General features: G+C 37.3%; 1 protein-coding gene across 2 annotated transcripts in view; it reads right to left on the bottom strand.

Moving 5' to 3' along the window:
• The window catches only part of KLHL1 (kelch like family member 1), a 202,758-nt gene extending 191,187 nt beyond the window's left edge, over nucleotides 1–11,571 (bottom strand). Inside the window, exon 1 of one of the 2 annotated variants that reach the window (XM_027739034.2) lies at nucleotides 10,454–11,571. In XM_027739034.2, the coding sequence (XP_027594835.2) occupies nucleotides 10,454–10,935 (482 nt within the window). In that variant the 5' untranslated portion in view covers nucleotides 10,936–11,571. The remainder of the gene's footprint in view (nucleotides 1–10,453) is intronic. The other variant, XM_027739035.2, reaches the window with a different exon arrangement.
• Nucleotides 11,572–16,684: the final 5,113 nt, after the last annotated feature.

The raw sequence follows: 16,684 nt of genomic DNA, 5'->3' as shown, positions 1-16,684 counted from the left end.
TTATTCTTATGACAGGATATCAAGTTATACTATTCCATATTCATTTTTTGAGAGGATTTTTTCCCCCAAGATTATTGTGCATTCTAATTACCTTCTGTAACATATGGGTGAATCATCTAAGACTTTTTTCATCTTTATTTTTACGAAGCATATGCCTTATTTCATTCTTTAGTCCTTATTGACTACAATGAAAGTACTGGGGGCAAAAGAAACATATGACGCATTCCAACAACTCCTGTTCTTAATTTTGCATGTGAACAAGGCTTTCCTCTTCAATCCCTTTCATAGCAGTTTTCATAAATTCCATTTCCATACCAGACAAACTGTATACAGAAGCATTCACTTTCATCTACATTTCAATCCTCTCAAAAACTATTATATTTTCAAAAAAAAGTCATTAATCTTCAAATTAAAATAAGAGGGTCAAGATATACAAAAACTTAATTCAGGAGGATTAATTCATCAAATATGTTGGTGAAGGTATTGTTGATTAACAATAATTTATTGAAGCTTTTTCCATTAAAAAAATTTTCTGAATAGTACAGTAGTTTGAAGTTCTCATTGTCTATCAACAGAAGACTAAAAATATTTAAAAAAAATTGTTCTCGCTAGCTGAAAATATTGGGTTGTTTATTTCATATTGTTTACTTTCTTTTGTTTATTTCATATTGTTTACTTTCTTTCTCCCCTTCTTTCTCTTCTCTCTCTCTCTATTTTCAATTTCTCATACATTTTGGAGTTGTCCTTACTATTGCTACTTTGGAGCGGAGGAGGTATTTGTTTTGGGGTATTTTTGTTCTGAACTTCAAATAATTGATAAAAAAGTAGGTTATCTTTGTGGACAAGTTAATAATGAAAATTATGACAAAACAACCGGCAGAAGATAATTCAGCTTGCATAAATAGAGCCACGAGACACTACATACAGAAGGTTTACATTTAGCATGATTAGTACTATAAAATTCTACAATATAAATAATTTTGTAAAAATAGTCTTTCAGACATTCGCAAACTATCATAATTTGATTGCTTGAATAAAAATATAGCAATGCATGTGGAGATTAGTAGTGGATGGATTTATACTAATTTTACAGATTCCAATTTGTAAGCAGAGAAATAACAAGGAATATGAGAAAAAGTGGTGAACCAGATCAGTCTGAAAGCTGATTAGTGATGCACCTGACTGGTCTAGAATATAAAAAGAACTTAGATCTCCATAGGCAGTCAGAAGTCTACCTAAGAACAGAAAGTCTCTTTACATATTTCTACATTCTATTTATAGGTATGAATCACACCACTGAAGAATCACTAGAAAGAATTAAGAGCCCAAACAGGGCTAGGACCACATTCTGCAAAGAGGGCGTGCATGATTTTACGCGTTCAGATGAAAGGATCTTTCGTGATCCCTTATTTGATTTGGTTTTGTGTTCCTCTATGAGTTTTGCACAAAGCAACACTAAATAGCAGCAAAAAGATACCAAGGTCAAAACAATGATGCTTTTTCCATATGGCTAGAGTGAGAGGGAGGAAAAAACCCATGACAGACAAATAAACATGTTACAAAAGGTTGAATATTTTAATGTTGATAAGACATAGTAAATCAGAAAACCTGAGTGATATAGTTAGAAAAAGAAAGAATGGCAGGTTATGCATTCCATGAATTAAGCCTTTATTAGACAATAAGAACATCAGTGACTTATTAAACTCAGACAATCAATTCAGTTTGACAAAGATTGTTAGTTCAGATTCAAAAAATAATTTTTAAGTTTTGAAAAAGACATTTCTCTCCTTCAAATTTATTTTGAGATAATGGTAAAGGCCAAAATATAAAATCTCCTATTTTCAACCAGATCTAATCTTACATGTTTCACTTCTAACATTAAATTTTAACATAATAAGTTGAAGCAAATCAGTGCAAACTTTGGAACAATTACCACATTGAACCAAGTCTTAATTCTCTCTGTGTTTTTCTGTCGGTTTGTTTCTGAGAATTAAATACTCACCCTCATCCTTTATTTTCCATTTTATTTCATTAATTAAAATTGATATTTTTCATGGGTCAAGTAGAACAGATGAAAATTCAGTCAAAATGGAAATCTAGAGATGAGATGTGCCTAGGTGAGTAAAAGAATGGATTCTGGACCCTAACTGCTAGAAAAGGTGTTTGTGACAGCCAAAATCTGGCAATGAAATATGCAGTAAAGGACTGAAGAGTGAAGAAGTAGGAGGTATGATTACAATGGTCTAAACTTACAGTAATCCTCACCATTGCTAGTACTTCAATTCAAGACTTCAGTTGTAAATAGGAGATATGGAGTGAACAACTTGATATAAACCTAAAATATGTATTGAAACTTCCAGGTAAATTTTAACATGAATTTTGGAGAAACTTGTTTTGTTTATTATGCAGCAAAATTTTTTCACTTATTATTTTGTAATAAGTTAAAAGAGTATTTTCAAAGTGTAAATTATAATAATGTTTTAGCTTATTACTACAGTTAAAATTAACATTTTCAAAAATTTTGAAATAAAATATTTAAAATACCAATGGAAAACATCTAAACAAAATTATGAGCTTTAGTAAAACTGTTACCAAAAAATAATAATATTTTAGATTTGTGTTTGTCTTAAATTATCATTAAGTTATAATTTTTTGAAATAAAAATCAGAAATTTTAGGTACTGCTGAAATTATATTTTTGGTAAAGTTTAGTTTTGGGGATTATGGGAATCTTTTTTCCATATTACTAGGGATGACTACACAGTTACTTATCTTTCTGTGGAAGTTGCAGCAGTTCTCAACTTTTTACAGGATAAATTTCCTTTATGAAACTTTTAATAACACCTAGTTATTTCCCTAGTGTAAATAGTTTATTTTAGGTCATTAATCCTGTATTCTAAAAAAAATTGTTCAAATAACACCAGGAAACTTTTTTACTAGGAAATTCTGCCGAAACATCATAGAATAATATTTAAGGAGCAGTTTTCACCTAAAAAATGCAAGCTTGAGATATAAAAAGAAAGAGTAAACTCTTAAACCACTTGCAACAGGATATAAAAAAAATACTTGTCCCAAGGATAAGAAGTAACTGCTAGAAAGCAAAGAACATGTTAACCTATATGTATCAGCACCATTCTTATGAATTTAACAGATTCCAACAACATGCTATAACTTTTTTCCATGTATAATATTTAAGTGAACTTCACAGAATCACAGAATCAACTAGGTTGGGAAAGACCTCTGAGATCATCAAGTACAATCTATGACCTAACTCCACCTTGTCAATTAGACCATAGCACCAAGCGGCACATCCGTTCTTTCCTTAAACACCTCCAGGGACCATGACTCCACCATCACTGCTCTCAAAAATATTATACAGCATTTATTATAACTGTGTAGAAATCTACAGATTAAAAGTATGTATCTGTGTATAAATATATAAATTATATACATATATGCACTTTATATATATATGTATATATAATGATGTTTATATAAAGAGAGAAATGCAGATAATACATATCTATTTGTGCACATATAGACCTACATATGTCCCTAGTATTATTATTCCAGAACTGGTTTTATCGAGGGGGGAAAAAAATATATTCAAGCCAACAGTATTTTTGGAGGCCTATCTATAAAGATTCAGTATCAATTGGATTTTACAAAGATAGCTATTCTTCTCTCTACTTGCTTTCACTTTTACTATGAAAAGGACGAACAGCATTTCCCTTTACTAATGGTCTTTGATGTAACCCTTAAGAGAACCATACTTTTAGAGGTATTTTAATGATCTAATCACTCTCTGTGCAACTGATATTTCCACTGCCAAATCTTTTCTTCATGTTGATTTTTTTGGAAATATTCCTGCAAAACAGTGTAAGTATTTCTGAAAATAAGTCCAGAAGAAAAAAAAACATTGGTTTTGTCAATGTTTAAAGTACACGGATAACAACAACCAAAAAAACTGTCAAGTCTTGCTTTCTAGTGCATTTAATGGGCCCATGTTCTGGAGCAGCATCCATACTTTTATTGAGATAATAGATATGATCTTTACTAAGATAGATATGATCTTTACTACACTATGAAAATGTACCAAGATTCAATTAATGCTATCCTTTTATTCTACCCTTTTAGAACGGTTTGAATTTGCAATGTAGACTTCAAATGATGTTCATTTTCTCAAATTTAATTGAATATTAAACATTTAAATTGAACATTTAAACCTCAAGTAGCCACTTTAGACTACTGTTACACTCAATGAAGAAAAATAGGCACGTCTGGAAGATAATTCACCTTATTCTGCATCTAAGAAAGAAAGGAGATAAATCCCCATCAAGGACTGAACAAATTACTCAAACTAGTGTCTTGCTGACCCATTAAATATAGCAAATAGCACCATCAACTTGGCAGCAGCTGATGAAACAGGTCAGAGAACAAAGTAAAACTGGGAGCTGAGGTGATTCTGTTAAAACTGACAAAGGAGCTACAGGAAGGTGCAAATGATAGTGAAATTCAAAGATTAGAAAACAGAAACAGAATGAGCAGTCCAAGAAGCTGTTAATGAACTAGGAGAAATTTGACTTTATTTTTGGTAGGATCTAGGACAAGATATGGGAAGGAATGGACAGTAAATAACCTGCTGAGTAAATCAACAAGGCAGATGGTAAGAGAAGTCAGTAAAATCTAGTAACACTGGGTGAGGTACCCAGAATTTGAATAAGGCAGTCAGGAATCCTCTGAGACTATGGAAAGGAGAAAAAAAGCTACAATAAGATCCAGAAGGAGGACACAAACTCAATACAAAAAGAGCATAAAGAGGATGTAACAAAAGAAAGTTTGGTAACACTAAGTAGAAAATATATGACTCATTGCTTGTCACTAGAATCCCAAACGCAGCAGAAGACTCTGAAGATTTGCCATCCCTTCAGCTGTTGAATTCCTTAGTCTTTCTTCAGAGAGAGTATGCAATCATCATTGTAATTGTCCACATAAAAATTGCTATCAATTATTCTATCAGTTAAGTGGCAATGGGGTATACAGTGAGTCCTCAAGTTTCAGTCCTGCATCCACGTGGTGGACAAAAGAAATGACAGCGCATAAAGTTACTTGTGTGTTCTTCTGCTTCTTTTGTTAGAAAAAAAACCCCAAATAAAACAACAAACAAAGGCGCTAAACACTCAGATTTAGAAATGTTGTTCTAGGAGTAGCAAAGCCAGACTTTACAGTGAGGAAATTCTAGACCTAGATTTTCCTTGTAATTTAGTTAATGCCATCCACATATATATATACAGTCTCTAGCTATGTGATCTTGCACTATTTTTATCACCAGATTATTTTGCATCCCATGCACAGAACATAGATCCTCTGAGAATGAGTAAGAACTTTGGAGGAGACAGGTCTGTGGCCTGTGTCGTGTAGGAACCTTGCCTCTTTTGTTGTGAAAGTTAAAAATATAAAGCATAAAAGTTATATAACCATTGTTAAAAGTTTCATAATCAAGTCAAAAAAGAAATTAATTATTCTCTTCTGATTCCATAACCTAGAAATGTGGAGTTGTGTGATGTATATTCCACCCTGAGCATTAAATTACATTCTTTACAAAGCCTTCTATATGAGATAGCCAAGTCAATGGAAAACATAAGCAGCTATAAATTTTACTTCTTTAGTACTGATTTTAGGATCTGGCTATCACAGCAGAAGCCATGGTTCCAATTTGGATAGCACCTCAGAAAGGCCATAGCCATGATCATTAGTGAAAATATTTAAAGATGTGAGAGCTCACAGGATAGACTAAGACATAAGGAAAGTATCTTGATTGCTCTCTTTTTGTAAGCTCAGGTACCAAGATCAAAGCTGTAAATGGGAAGCCCCACTTACTTAGAAACCAGAGACCGAAATCCTCTCTTGAGTCTAGATACATATGTAACAGTACATTAAGTACTTAAGTTGCAAATTTTGATGATAATTTTATCTACATTTTCTGAATTGACCAAAATATTTTCTCATTAAATTGGAAAGCTGCATTGAGATTGTTGCTTATCCTGACAGGTTTCAAATTCGTAACTTTGTACAGCAGTATGCTAACCACAAAGTTGTAGGTTGCTAGGAGAAAAGAAGGAAGACATGAAAGTGGGAAAGACTAATGGGCAAAACCCATCAAAACAGGATTTGTGCGCTCAGAACAGAAAGATACAAAAGAACTGCTTATACAAAAGCTTTGATACTATATTTTACACATGCAAATTTTTATGTTTCTGATTCTACCCTGATCGTTATTATTTCTTATCAAATAATGATTTAATTTAAATAAATAGTTTTGACCATGGAGACTTGTAAACTAAATTTCTCAGTTAATGTTTGAATTACAAAATCATGCCCTCACTTATTAACCTTCTGGATTCCCACTAATACTGAATTTTTTACTTCACGGTGACAAACTCAAGAGAAACAGCGTAAGATGCTTTCCTCATGATTTTTTCTAGTGAAGCAAAATTTGAGTGTGAGACTCTGCTGTGTGAGGAGGGCACAGTACTCAGCCCTTTCACTTCTTCCTTTATGGTTGCTAATGGTGGAAGGATTTGCCATCTTCTTTCAGAAGCTGTACTTTCAAATTCTTGTATGTTTTATGACAGAATTTTGCATCGTCAGTACTTGCTTCATGTGGGTTAGGCATATCTTAGCACACCCCTCTTGGAGCTGTCTCTTAAAGAAAATGTTAATTGAATCCCATGTTCCTCATTCTTCCTGCACACAACCAGAGGAGTCTGGGACTGGTTTGCAGAAGGGCTCATAATTTATGGGTACAACAGAGAACATAGAAAGCAGTAGAAGAAAAATGCTATATGCTCTGAAACCAGTCAATTAATTCTTTCTTACTTTTATCTCTCTTTCTGGTTTACCCCTATTGTAAAATAGGGCTGCTGTAAAGATAAACCTGTTACTAGTCTGTGAAGCACATGCTGAGTGTAGTGGCGAACAGTGCTGAGGGCTCCTGAGTAATTACATCTTCACAGGATTTGGACAATGTAAATCAAGCAAAACATGCTACAATTCACTGAGGAGGGAAGGATTAAAATACTGACTCTTTGCTTATTAGGTGAATACCATTCATGTTGAGGGTTAATTGACACATCACGTAAAAAAAGCTATTGTGATCATGTAAGGTCTCCATTATAAACTGAGAGGATAGCTGATGGCTATTTAGCAAATCTTCAAACAGGTGTTTTCCAAGCATTTTGTGGATGATTTATAAATCTTAATTATAAATTAAACAGCTTTGTCTTAGAAAATGAAGATCAAAACAGAATCTGTTTAATTATCCACTGCAGCTATTGACAATTTCGTCAGACCACCTCTAACGAATTTGATATGCATGTTTTCAAGTAATTTCAAACAATCAAACAGTGTTTAAACATTAATTGCTAACTCTAAAGTATATTTTTTGTTTTTATGGATACAATATGGAATATAGAACAATTAGGCAAGTACTTTTTAATGTGCATGGTCTAACCCTTCAGTCTTCTTAATGCCAATGGGACTATCCACATAACCTTAACCATATATGTACCTGCACAATTGACATGATAGGATGTTCTTCAGAAGCATGCAAAAACTCCAAATCAATAAAGTAGAATGTGCTTATTATTATGCAGCCACAATCTTTCATTAAATAAATCCCACAATATCTAATAGAATATTAAAATTAAAATTAAGATTAAGATTTCAAGATCATTCAGCTTAGTGTTTAACTTAAATGTGAAAACAATAACTAAAAATGTAAAAAAACCACCAAAACCAGAAATTCTGCATATAAAATGAGCTGAAAAAAGGATTCCAGTACAAAATTCAAGCTGAGGGGAGCAACTGGGAAAAATAAAAACAAACAAACAAAACATTAAAGAGAAACCAAAACAGAACAAAAATAAACAAACAAAAACAAAACAGACAAGCAAAAAACCAACCAAAACTCCTTTGGGGTACAAGGATATCAAGATCCCAAGTAGACAATAAAACAAAAAAAGTAGTTTTCTCTTGTGCATACATATCAATAGTAGATATAACAAAAAATTATTAATCATAAGCATAAAATCAAAGCAAATTTGTCAACCTGCTCCTGAGGTTGACCTACCACTGGGAACCTAGCTAATATTGCCCAGAGACCTCTTGTTCACAACATCTGAAATAATGTCGACATGGTCTATAGTGGATCATAATCAAATGTTGAATTCTCAACATTTTCACATAACAAAAATATTGTTTTCCAAACAGTCCCAAAATATTAAAGTAGTTGTTAAATATGTGCAGGACAAAATACTATGGAAATTTAGGAGTTATCAATTTTACACTCTCTGTGCCAAAAATCCAGGTATATGCCTACTCATCTGTTTATGTATATGATAGTATCTTTCATTCAGGACTGAACAGTAGTTTACATATTCTATAGTCACAGTGAAATAAAGAAGTTGGCACCATTGATAAAAAGACTAATCTCTACAGAAGGAGTGAGACATAACCTGACAGGGCAGTAGAAAATTGCTGGCCCACAGAACTTCCAAGCACAGCACTGCTTTTGCAGCACCTGACTGCTTCTTGTCACAGCATTCAAAGTTTGTACAGGTTCTATGATGGAGAAACAGAAAAGCAAGCCTTAGACTCTAAAACTATTCTAAACATTTCCGTATCTTGAAAGGAGGCACTTTCATTAACAATAAAATTGTCTCTCCTGACTTAGTTATTTTAAATCTGAACAAATTTTAGCATGTTCCTTCAAAAGAACTACAATATCTAGACGTGTTGTTTCAGTAGCAATGAATGAAGAACATGGAATAAATTGATTATTAAAATCAAAAGCAGTAAGAGCAGTAATCAGATACATATTGTCACAGAGTACACACATGCTAGCAAGTCAACTTTTATGGACAAATCAAGTAGTGCCATCAAAACTCAGTAAGCTTCTGCCAGTATGCAGATCTCTACAGATTCTCAAATCAGTGACACACCTGATATAAAGCCCATAGAATGAAATTATATTTGTACTAGGTTTTAACCTCTTCTATTCAGTTCAAAAACCTTGAAGGGATATTTTAGGGGGGTTTTTTATGTCTTTATAGTGTATCTCAATAACAATTTGTATTGAATCCTTCTTGTTGCTCAAAATAATTTTCAATGTTCATAAAAACTTCAGTATTGCTTTTCCTTTAAAAATATACCCTAAGTCACTTATCAGCTATTCCACATGTTTAAATTAGGTCGCTCCTATGAAATAAACTATGCTAACTAACAAAACAATAAAGAGATTCAAGGAGAGCATATATGCTTTGGGAGGTCTCTGAAAAAGCTTAAAATACTCAAATTTACATGTACATGTACGTTTATCTACAACCGTATTAATCCAAACATATGCACAGTGCTGTCTCTCCATCTAATAAAATATTTAATACTTTATGTTTTACTTTCAATATGAAGAATACAAATAACTTTTCTTCATTTCTGTTTAGAAACAGAACTGTACATTTTTTTTCTATAGTTTAAAAGAAAAAAAAGTCCAGGGAAATTAAATTGAAGCAATTTTAACCATGGGGAAGTGGGGGCAAGCAAAGCTAAAGTATGAATCATTTTACCCTCAGGACTATCTGAATCAGAGTGTTTCTGAAAACTCTATGTTAGCTACATTTCCTTCTTCTAATGATTTTAATTTCTTTTTCAGCTGGGGGCGAGGAGGGCAGGATTGACAAAGAAAACCAATTCAACATTAACAGATTCGTATGGAACACAAGAATCTGTATGTGTCTTGCTTGCTCTTACATCTTCTCAGGTGTCACTCGGTTGATGATTTGTAAAACTAATTCTTATTTTTCTCGGATGTAGGCTGTAACACGGTTTAGTCACCGAGTTCCAGGAAAGTGAACGTTTTTACTTTTGAGCTTTCATCTGGCATCCCCCAATACTCTGAACAATATCACCTCCCCGCTAGCCTTTTAATGAACTTCTGAGAAAGTTGGGTAGCGACGATCCCCAGCGCGGGGGCGCCGGCATTGAGAGGCTCTCGGGCCACCTCGCGGGCAGGGACAGCCCAGGAGCCGGGACGAAGACAAGGGCAGGTCAGGGACAGTCGCAGGCCGGGGCAGGGGCAAGGCCAGGGGCAGCATCCCTGGACCGCGGCACCTTGGCCATGAGGCTGGCCGGTCTCTCCCGGGACCTTCGGGCAGCCCCTCAGCTGCCCTTCCCGCGCCGCAGGGCGCCCCTCCACCCCTAAACCCTGCCAGTTCAAACGGAGGAACTTCAGCCCCCCAACCTCCCCGCACCCTCCCGCCACAACGCCGGCACCCCGGCCCGACCGCGCCCCCGCCCCGTCAATGCCCCCGCGATCGCGGGCCCGCCCCCACGGCCGGAGGGCGATGACCCCCCGCGGACCGACCGCGCAGGTGGCGCTGGAGCCGCCGCGGTCCTACCTGTGTCCGCATCCGTCACCTGTTGCTCGGCCGCCTCCATCCGCGCAGCCCCCCGGTGCCTCCTCGCGCTCCGGCGGCGCCAGGGGCTTCTCGGGCTCGCAGGCCACCTCCATCCCGCCGGGCACCGCCTCCGCCTCCTCCTCCTCCAGGGACTCCACGTAGAAGACGGTGCGAGGCGGCGGCGGTCCCGGCCCGTGCCCCGTGGCCGGCCGGCCGCCGGCGGGCAGCAGAGTCCCGTTGGGCGGGCTGGCCGTGGTGGCCGCCGAGGAGGAGGAGGCGGATTTCTTCCAGAAGACGCCGTTGCCTCTCTCCTGGCTCTTCAGCAGGCGGCTCTGGCTCGGTCCCCAGTGCTCGAAGCTGCTGTCGGGCGGCAGGCAGCCGCCCCCCGCCGGGCCTCCCGCCGGCGAGGGGTGGCTGAACAGTTTCCAGCGGAGGCGCAGGATGTGCTTCACGTCGAAGTCTTTCCTGCCGGAGCCGGACATGGTGCCGCGGCGGGCGGGGGACGGGCGCGGGCTGAGGCGGGACTCACGGCGGCCAAGCAGGGCCAGGCGGCGGCGGTGGCGGGATCGCGGGGCGGCCCCGCTCCCGGCAGCGGCGGCGGCGACGGCTCCTCCGGGCAGCGCTGCGCTTGTAGGGCGAGGGGTGGCAGCCGCCGGGAGGAGAGAGATGCACGCACACACCCGTGCAGAAAGAGAGGGAGGATGGATGGATAGAGCCAAGAAGAGGTAGAGACAGCCAGCAGGGAAGGGAGAAAGAGAGAGAGGGAGAGATGTCCAGAGCTGACGAGAATTGCACGGAGATCAGTGGAAAGGGGAGGAGAAAGAGGCAGACATGAGAGACACCTCTCAGGGGAGACGGGCACTTGCGAGGGAAGTGTGGGTGAGGGAGGCTGCGACAACGCTCTAGTCTGATTAACGGGAGGGCGAGCTACAGCCCGGAGAGGAGCGGCGGCGGCAGCAGTAACAGCGGGAGGCAGGTGGCACTTCCTCAGTCTCCGAGATCTCCGTGACCGAGTGCAGCCAGAGAGGAAAAAGTCACTTGGAAGCCTCTCTTTACCTCCCACCTTCCCGTCCCATTTCTCTGGGGAGCCCCATGCCTGCCGTTATCTGGGATGGCAAAGCCTGAGAGCTGGCACAGGGAGAAATCGGGGCTCTTTTATATACGCTGTACGTAGGAGGGAAGAAAAAAAAATCCCGCCCGTGAGGCTGTCAAGGTCCTCAGTATGTACAAATTTCTGTCTATCTCGGCTCCTCTCACCAAGCCGCCCCCTCCCCTGCATGTGACGCAGTTGTGCGCTGGGGCCATCAGTGTGAAGAGGCAGAGAGGAAAAGAAATGCTTCATGCTTCCTCGTGCAAGTAAGTCGGCAGGTCACGAACTATCCCTCACAGTCTCCTTCTCCTCTCTCCGATGCAGGTCTCTTCACCTTGGTATTTTGGTTCTGAGATCACTCTGTATTACTGGGAGCAAAATAAAGTGAAACGACAAATGGATCAGCAGCAGTAAATGCAAAAATGCGAATCATAGGAGTAGAGACGTAATAGTCTGCATGCAGACTGGATAAGGTTACAGGTTAACGATTTATTCTGCAGGCTCCGTTCATTAGCCTGTTGGCTTAGTGTTGCTGTACCAGTAGAAAACATTGGCTAGAGGGACAGTGTGTCAAGCAGAAATAGCACTACACATCTGCTTCTTACCTTTTATATCTGCTTTTAATGCAGTCTGACAGTGCTAAACCCAAGGGAGATTCCTTTCTCGACAGAAAAAAATCTGCTTAGGAACATCTGCCCACTTGGGAGGGGTGTCACAGTACACTGCATCTGGGACATAATTACAGAATTAAAAGCTTTATGCTGAAGCGTGGGAGAGGGATATGGGGGCAAAACTACATATCATGGCTAGCTCATGAATCCCCATGCATGAAATGTTGGCAGTAAACAGAATACCTGCAAATCACGTGTACCTTAGAAAGTAATATTTTAGAAGAAGATTTATCCCTAGGAAAATGATGAAAAAGATTGTATTTTCCCCCAGTAATGTTTGCATTGGCCAGCTTTACCCATGTACTCATGAGCTGTCAAAAGTTCGGTATACTAACTTTGTGAAATCAAGAAACAAGATTGTAGGAATCATTTCCCTCAAGCATGAAAATTTCTCCAGAGAAACACAAAATTCAAACATTAATTAACAATTTTATTACTGTTATATTTACTTTATGAGTGAAGTATATTATTGTTTTGTTTAGTTTTTCTGTGAAATAGTGCTTCTGAGTATAAACTAATATTAGGGTTTGTGTTTAACGTTGATAAAGTTCTAGCTTTAACACTACAAGAATTCAGGGCACCAAGTCCTACTTTCAAAGGAAAAAAAATCACTACTGTGCATTTTAAATACTGATTTATTCCACAACAGCTGGACTGAAAACTCTTTGGTGCCTCAACTTTGCTCTCAGTATTCAGTGATAAAAAAAGACAAAAACCATTCTAAAGCAAACAGAAGAGACAGCTCATTTTTATCCAGGAACTGATCTGCTGAGAAGGGCAGCAGGAAAAAAAGCCTAAAAATCTTCATGTAGGATAGGACAGATGAAACTTTCATCATTTCTGAGACTCTAGAAATGCATCTCTTATGGCGATATATATGAAATCATCGATAGTGAATACTGGCTGCTTAATGTCTAGTTACAAGCTCTAAAAGATGAGGATATGTACATATAAAATAGTTTTAATCAATGAATACATAGACAGTATGCTATCTCTTCTTCATTTAATACCTCCTGGTTGATTGGGGCAATGCAGGTATATAACCTAATTTGAGGAGAATTGCATCATTTCCTTGCCATATTATAAATTTTAGTAATTTTAAAATCTGCATTAATATTTAAATTGATCATTTGATGTGAACAATTGATTGTTTAGATGCTCTATCTTTTCTTCAGCTACACAGATAAATATAAATGACAGTACATTCCAACAAAACCTACTTCAGAGATCACTCAGTAACTGCATAGAACAGCATCACCCAAGAAATTGATTCAGGTTTTTTATCACCTTTCCATCCAGTACAACCTATCAAGCAATTATGAGGAAGAAAGGTAAAGAATACTTTAGGTTATTTGCTATTCATATGTTTTTATTTCAGTTATGTCGGTCACAAAAGTCTTGAATTCTTTTTAATAATTAAAATCTCAGTTCTTAAATATATTGTGTAGTCATTGATGTACTTTTTAACATTACTTGATCCTTTCTTATTGTAGTACATAAATATTTTTTGCAGTAAGAGATGTACATATTTGCTATCTATACATGGATTTTTCCTGCATGAAGGTGTATGAACACTTCAGTATTATAAAATGAAATCTGGAAAACTGTCTTGATTATCTTAGTTCTTATCACATTCATAATTATTTTGTCAATGTACAGTGAACAAAAGTTACCCCTAAAAAAAGCTACACCAAAGAAGTAGCCATTGTCAGTATATATAGTTAATTAATAAATTGGTTTCCTGAGCTTGAAGTAAAAGAATTAAACAGTTTGATTTAGTTAGGCTCTCACAGCTTCTTATCTTCATGTTTCCCTGTGAGCACTTTTCATATGTGTCAGTGAGGCAAAGAACATATTCTAGATTATTGCATGATAAGAAGAACACAAAATGTCTTTGAGTTTTAATTGAAACTTCTTGTTCATAAAAAGGTTAACTTTACTCTGTACATTGTCTAGACTTGATTCTCCATCCAGGAGAAGAAAAAATGGTTCTTTACTGGAATTCTAGGGACCTTACTTATAGGAATTAAATAAAATAATTATTTTACTGGTGAGCTATGTCTTAGTCTACTCATATGGGGTTGACATAAACATATGAACAAAACTATGAAATTACAAGTGTCTTTCAAGTTGTCAAAGGGAAATACTTTGATGTCTAACAAACAGCCTTCCATCCATACCTTATATTTTCCATGAACTACAGCCGAAATGATAATAATCATAGGTAAACTTTGTCGTGTCTGTTGGTTGGGCACTGTGTATCACATTTTATTTTTGCTTATTAAATAGCATATTTCTGAACTTCCTCACCTGATGTAGTTTCCCCAGATTACTCATTGCCACTCAAATATTGAATAACTTTACAGACTTTGCTCGAAAGTATTCATGGCTCTTTTTTCTTTTTCTGTTAGTCAGGCAAACAGGTGAAAGTGGTTAATCTTTATGTCCCTGTTATGAGTCAGATTCCTGACACTTTCTCTTTGTTTTTTTTGTCTTTCTAATGCTCTTCAAATGAAATAAATTCACATAGTCGTGTCCCTAAGGAAGTCTCATGCTCATGTTTTGTAGGAAAAATGGCCTAGGGGTATATATCCTTTAGTAAATCTTTAAATAGTAAAGAGAACTTGCAAAGAGAAGAACCTTGAAGTATATATCCAAACTAGTCAGATTTTATTAACCCTCTTTTTTCCTCCTTTCCATTGCAAAACTTTGGAGTACTGTTTATTTTTAGACAAATGTTTTACATCAAGCTATTTACATGTTGTACCCTAGGGAGAACTGGTGGATCAGGAATAAGGTTAAGTTGTAGTTGCAGTTATTGATTGATAAAACAAGCGACAGAGGAACCATCATGCAAAGAAACCCAAGTAGTCCTGGTCTATGTGAATCTACACATTAATAAAGTCAAAAGATATACAGCGAGTCTGAGGGTGATGAGCATTTGTGCTTGCTGTGGAACAATAGTTATCAATAAGAGACAGGATATACCTCTCAGCAAGTTAAAAGGATAAGGGGGGGTTTTGTTACTGAATTTTATTCTGTTATGTATTTTTAATCCAGAAGATGCTAAATTTGGATGAGAACACAAAAAGTGAGACAGCACTGTGTTTTGGATAAAGATGGTAGTAGAATGAATGATTTTAAAACGGTTTTAAAACAGGTGTTGAATGTGGGAATTCTCACACGAATGAATGAACATGCACTTCAGCTATAAAGATGCTTATTTTTGGGGTGATTATTTATACATTCAGAAGCTAGAATCGGAGGGTGTTTAAAAGATGCTTAAAAGAACTACAAGAAGCTTAAAAGATCTGCTTAAAAGATGTTAAAAAGAACTACAGAATACTTAAGCTGAAGTAAGTAGAGAAAGAAATTGATGGGACCGGACATCCATTGACCTCAAAACTTAGTGCAGAAAATGTCAGTGTGCTAAATGATAAACAAATAATGATTTAGAATTATGCTTTAAACTTTTGGTATGTACAAAGCCTTTGAACAAGCTTTATGACGTAGATATATTCTGTTTTGATAAATAAACTGAGAAACACTGGGAATAGATGGTGGTAGGGGGAAATTAAACAGTTATGTTGCTTATAATGTATACATATAATGCTATGGCATTGCTGTGAGTCAGGGAGTTTTAACTCGTTAAACTGATTTTCCTCCCATAATAACATATTTAAAATACTATAAATATGCCCACACTTATTGACTATGATTGTTTTCTAATGGCAAGAAAGGAATAACAAAACCAGGCACACAGTAAATTGGACCTGATTCACCTATCAGTGCTTATGTATGGTTTTTTGTAGTGAGTTTTCAACTGAAATTGAACTTTTGAGAATGATTTTGCCTTTGATAAGTTAAAAGGTTAAATGATGTTATTTCTTAAAATTAAAAGTGAGCTAGCACAGCAAGGCTAGGTTTCTGAAAATGTGGTGACACAAACAGCTACATTTATTTCAGCTGGTAACAAAAATTACTTCTCCATAGTTGTTGAATGCCTCCTTAGTAATGCTGGGTAAAGTAATGATATATGAATTGCCCCTAGTGGTGACTTGAACAGATACATTTTACTCTCTGTTACAGGAGCCTAGAATAGCACAGTCACTTATATTAGCCTGGGGGATGGTAATTTCTTAATCCATTTCATTATGATCACAACCAGTTCTATAAACACACCCTAAAGGAGTTTTTAAATGGTCAGGGAATTTCACTTAAGAAGTATAAATGCTGCATTATTTGTTATGAATAAAGATTCACAAATAAACTAAGGCTAGAGAACATGTCTATCCAGCACACAACTGGATAAACACTCCATGAAGTGGGTGAGCAATTTCGTTCAGCCTGGAGGAGATTGAGAAGAGACCTCATCACAGTCTACAACTCCTTTGTGAGGGGAAGAAGAGGGACCTGCACTGATTTCTTCTCTGTGGTGACCAGTGACAGGACCTGAGGGAATGGCCTGAA

The sequence above is a fragment of the Pipra filicauda genome, unplaced genomic scaffold, assembly GCF_003945595.2.
Source record: "Pipra filicauda isolate LSUMZ 115617 unplaced genomic scaffold, ASM394559v2 scaffold473_size681673_pilon, whole genome shotgun sequence".
NCBI lineage: Eukaryota > Metazoa > Chordata > Aves > Passeriformes > Pipridae > Pipra > Pipra filicauda.
Note: the sequence above shows the minus strand (reverse complement) of the source record. Positions and strands in the feature narration are given on the sequence as shown.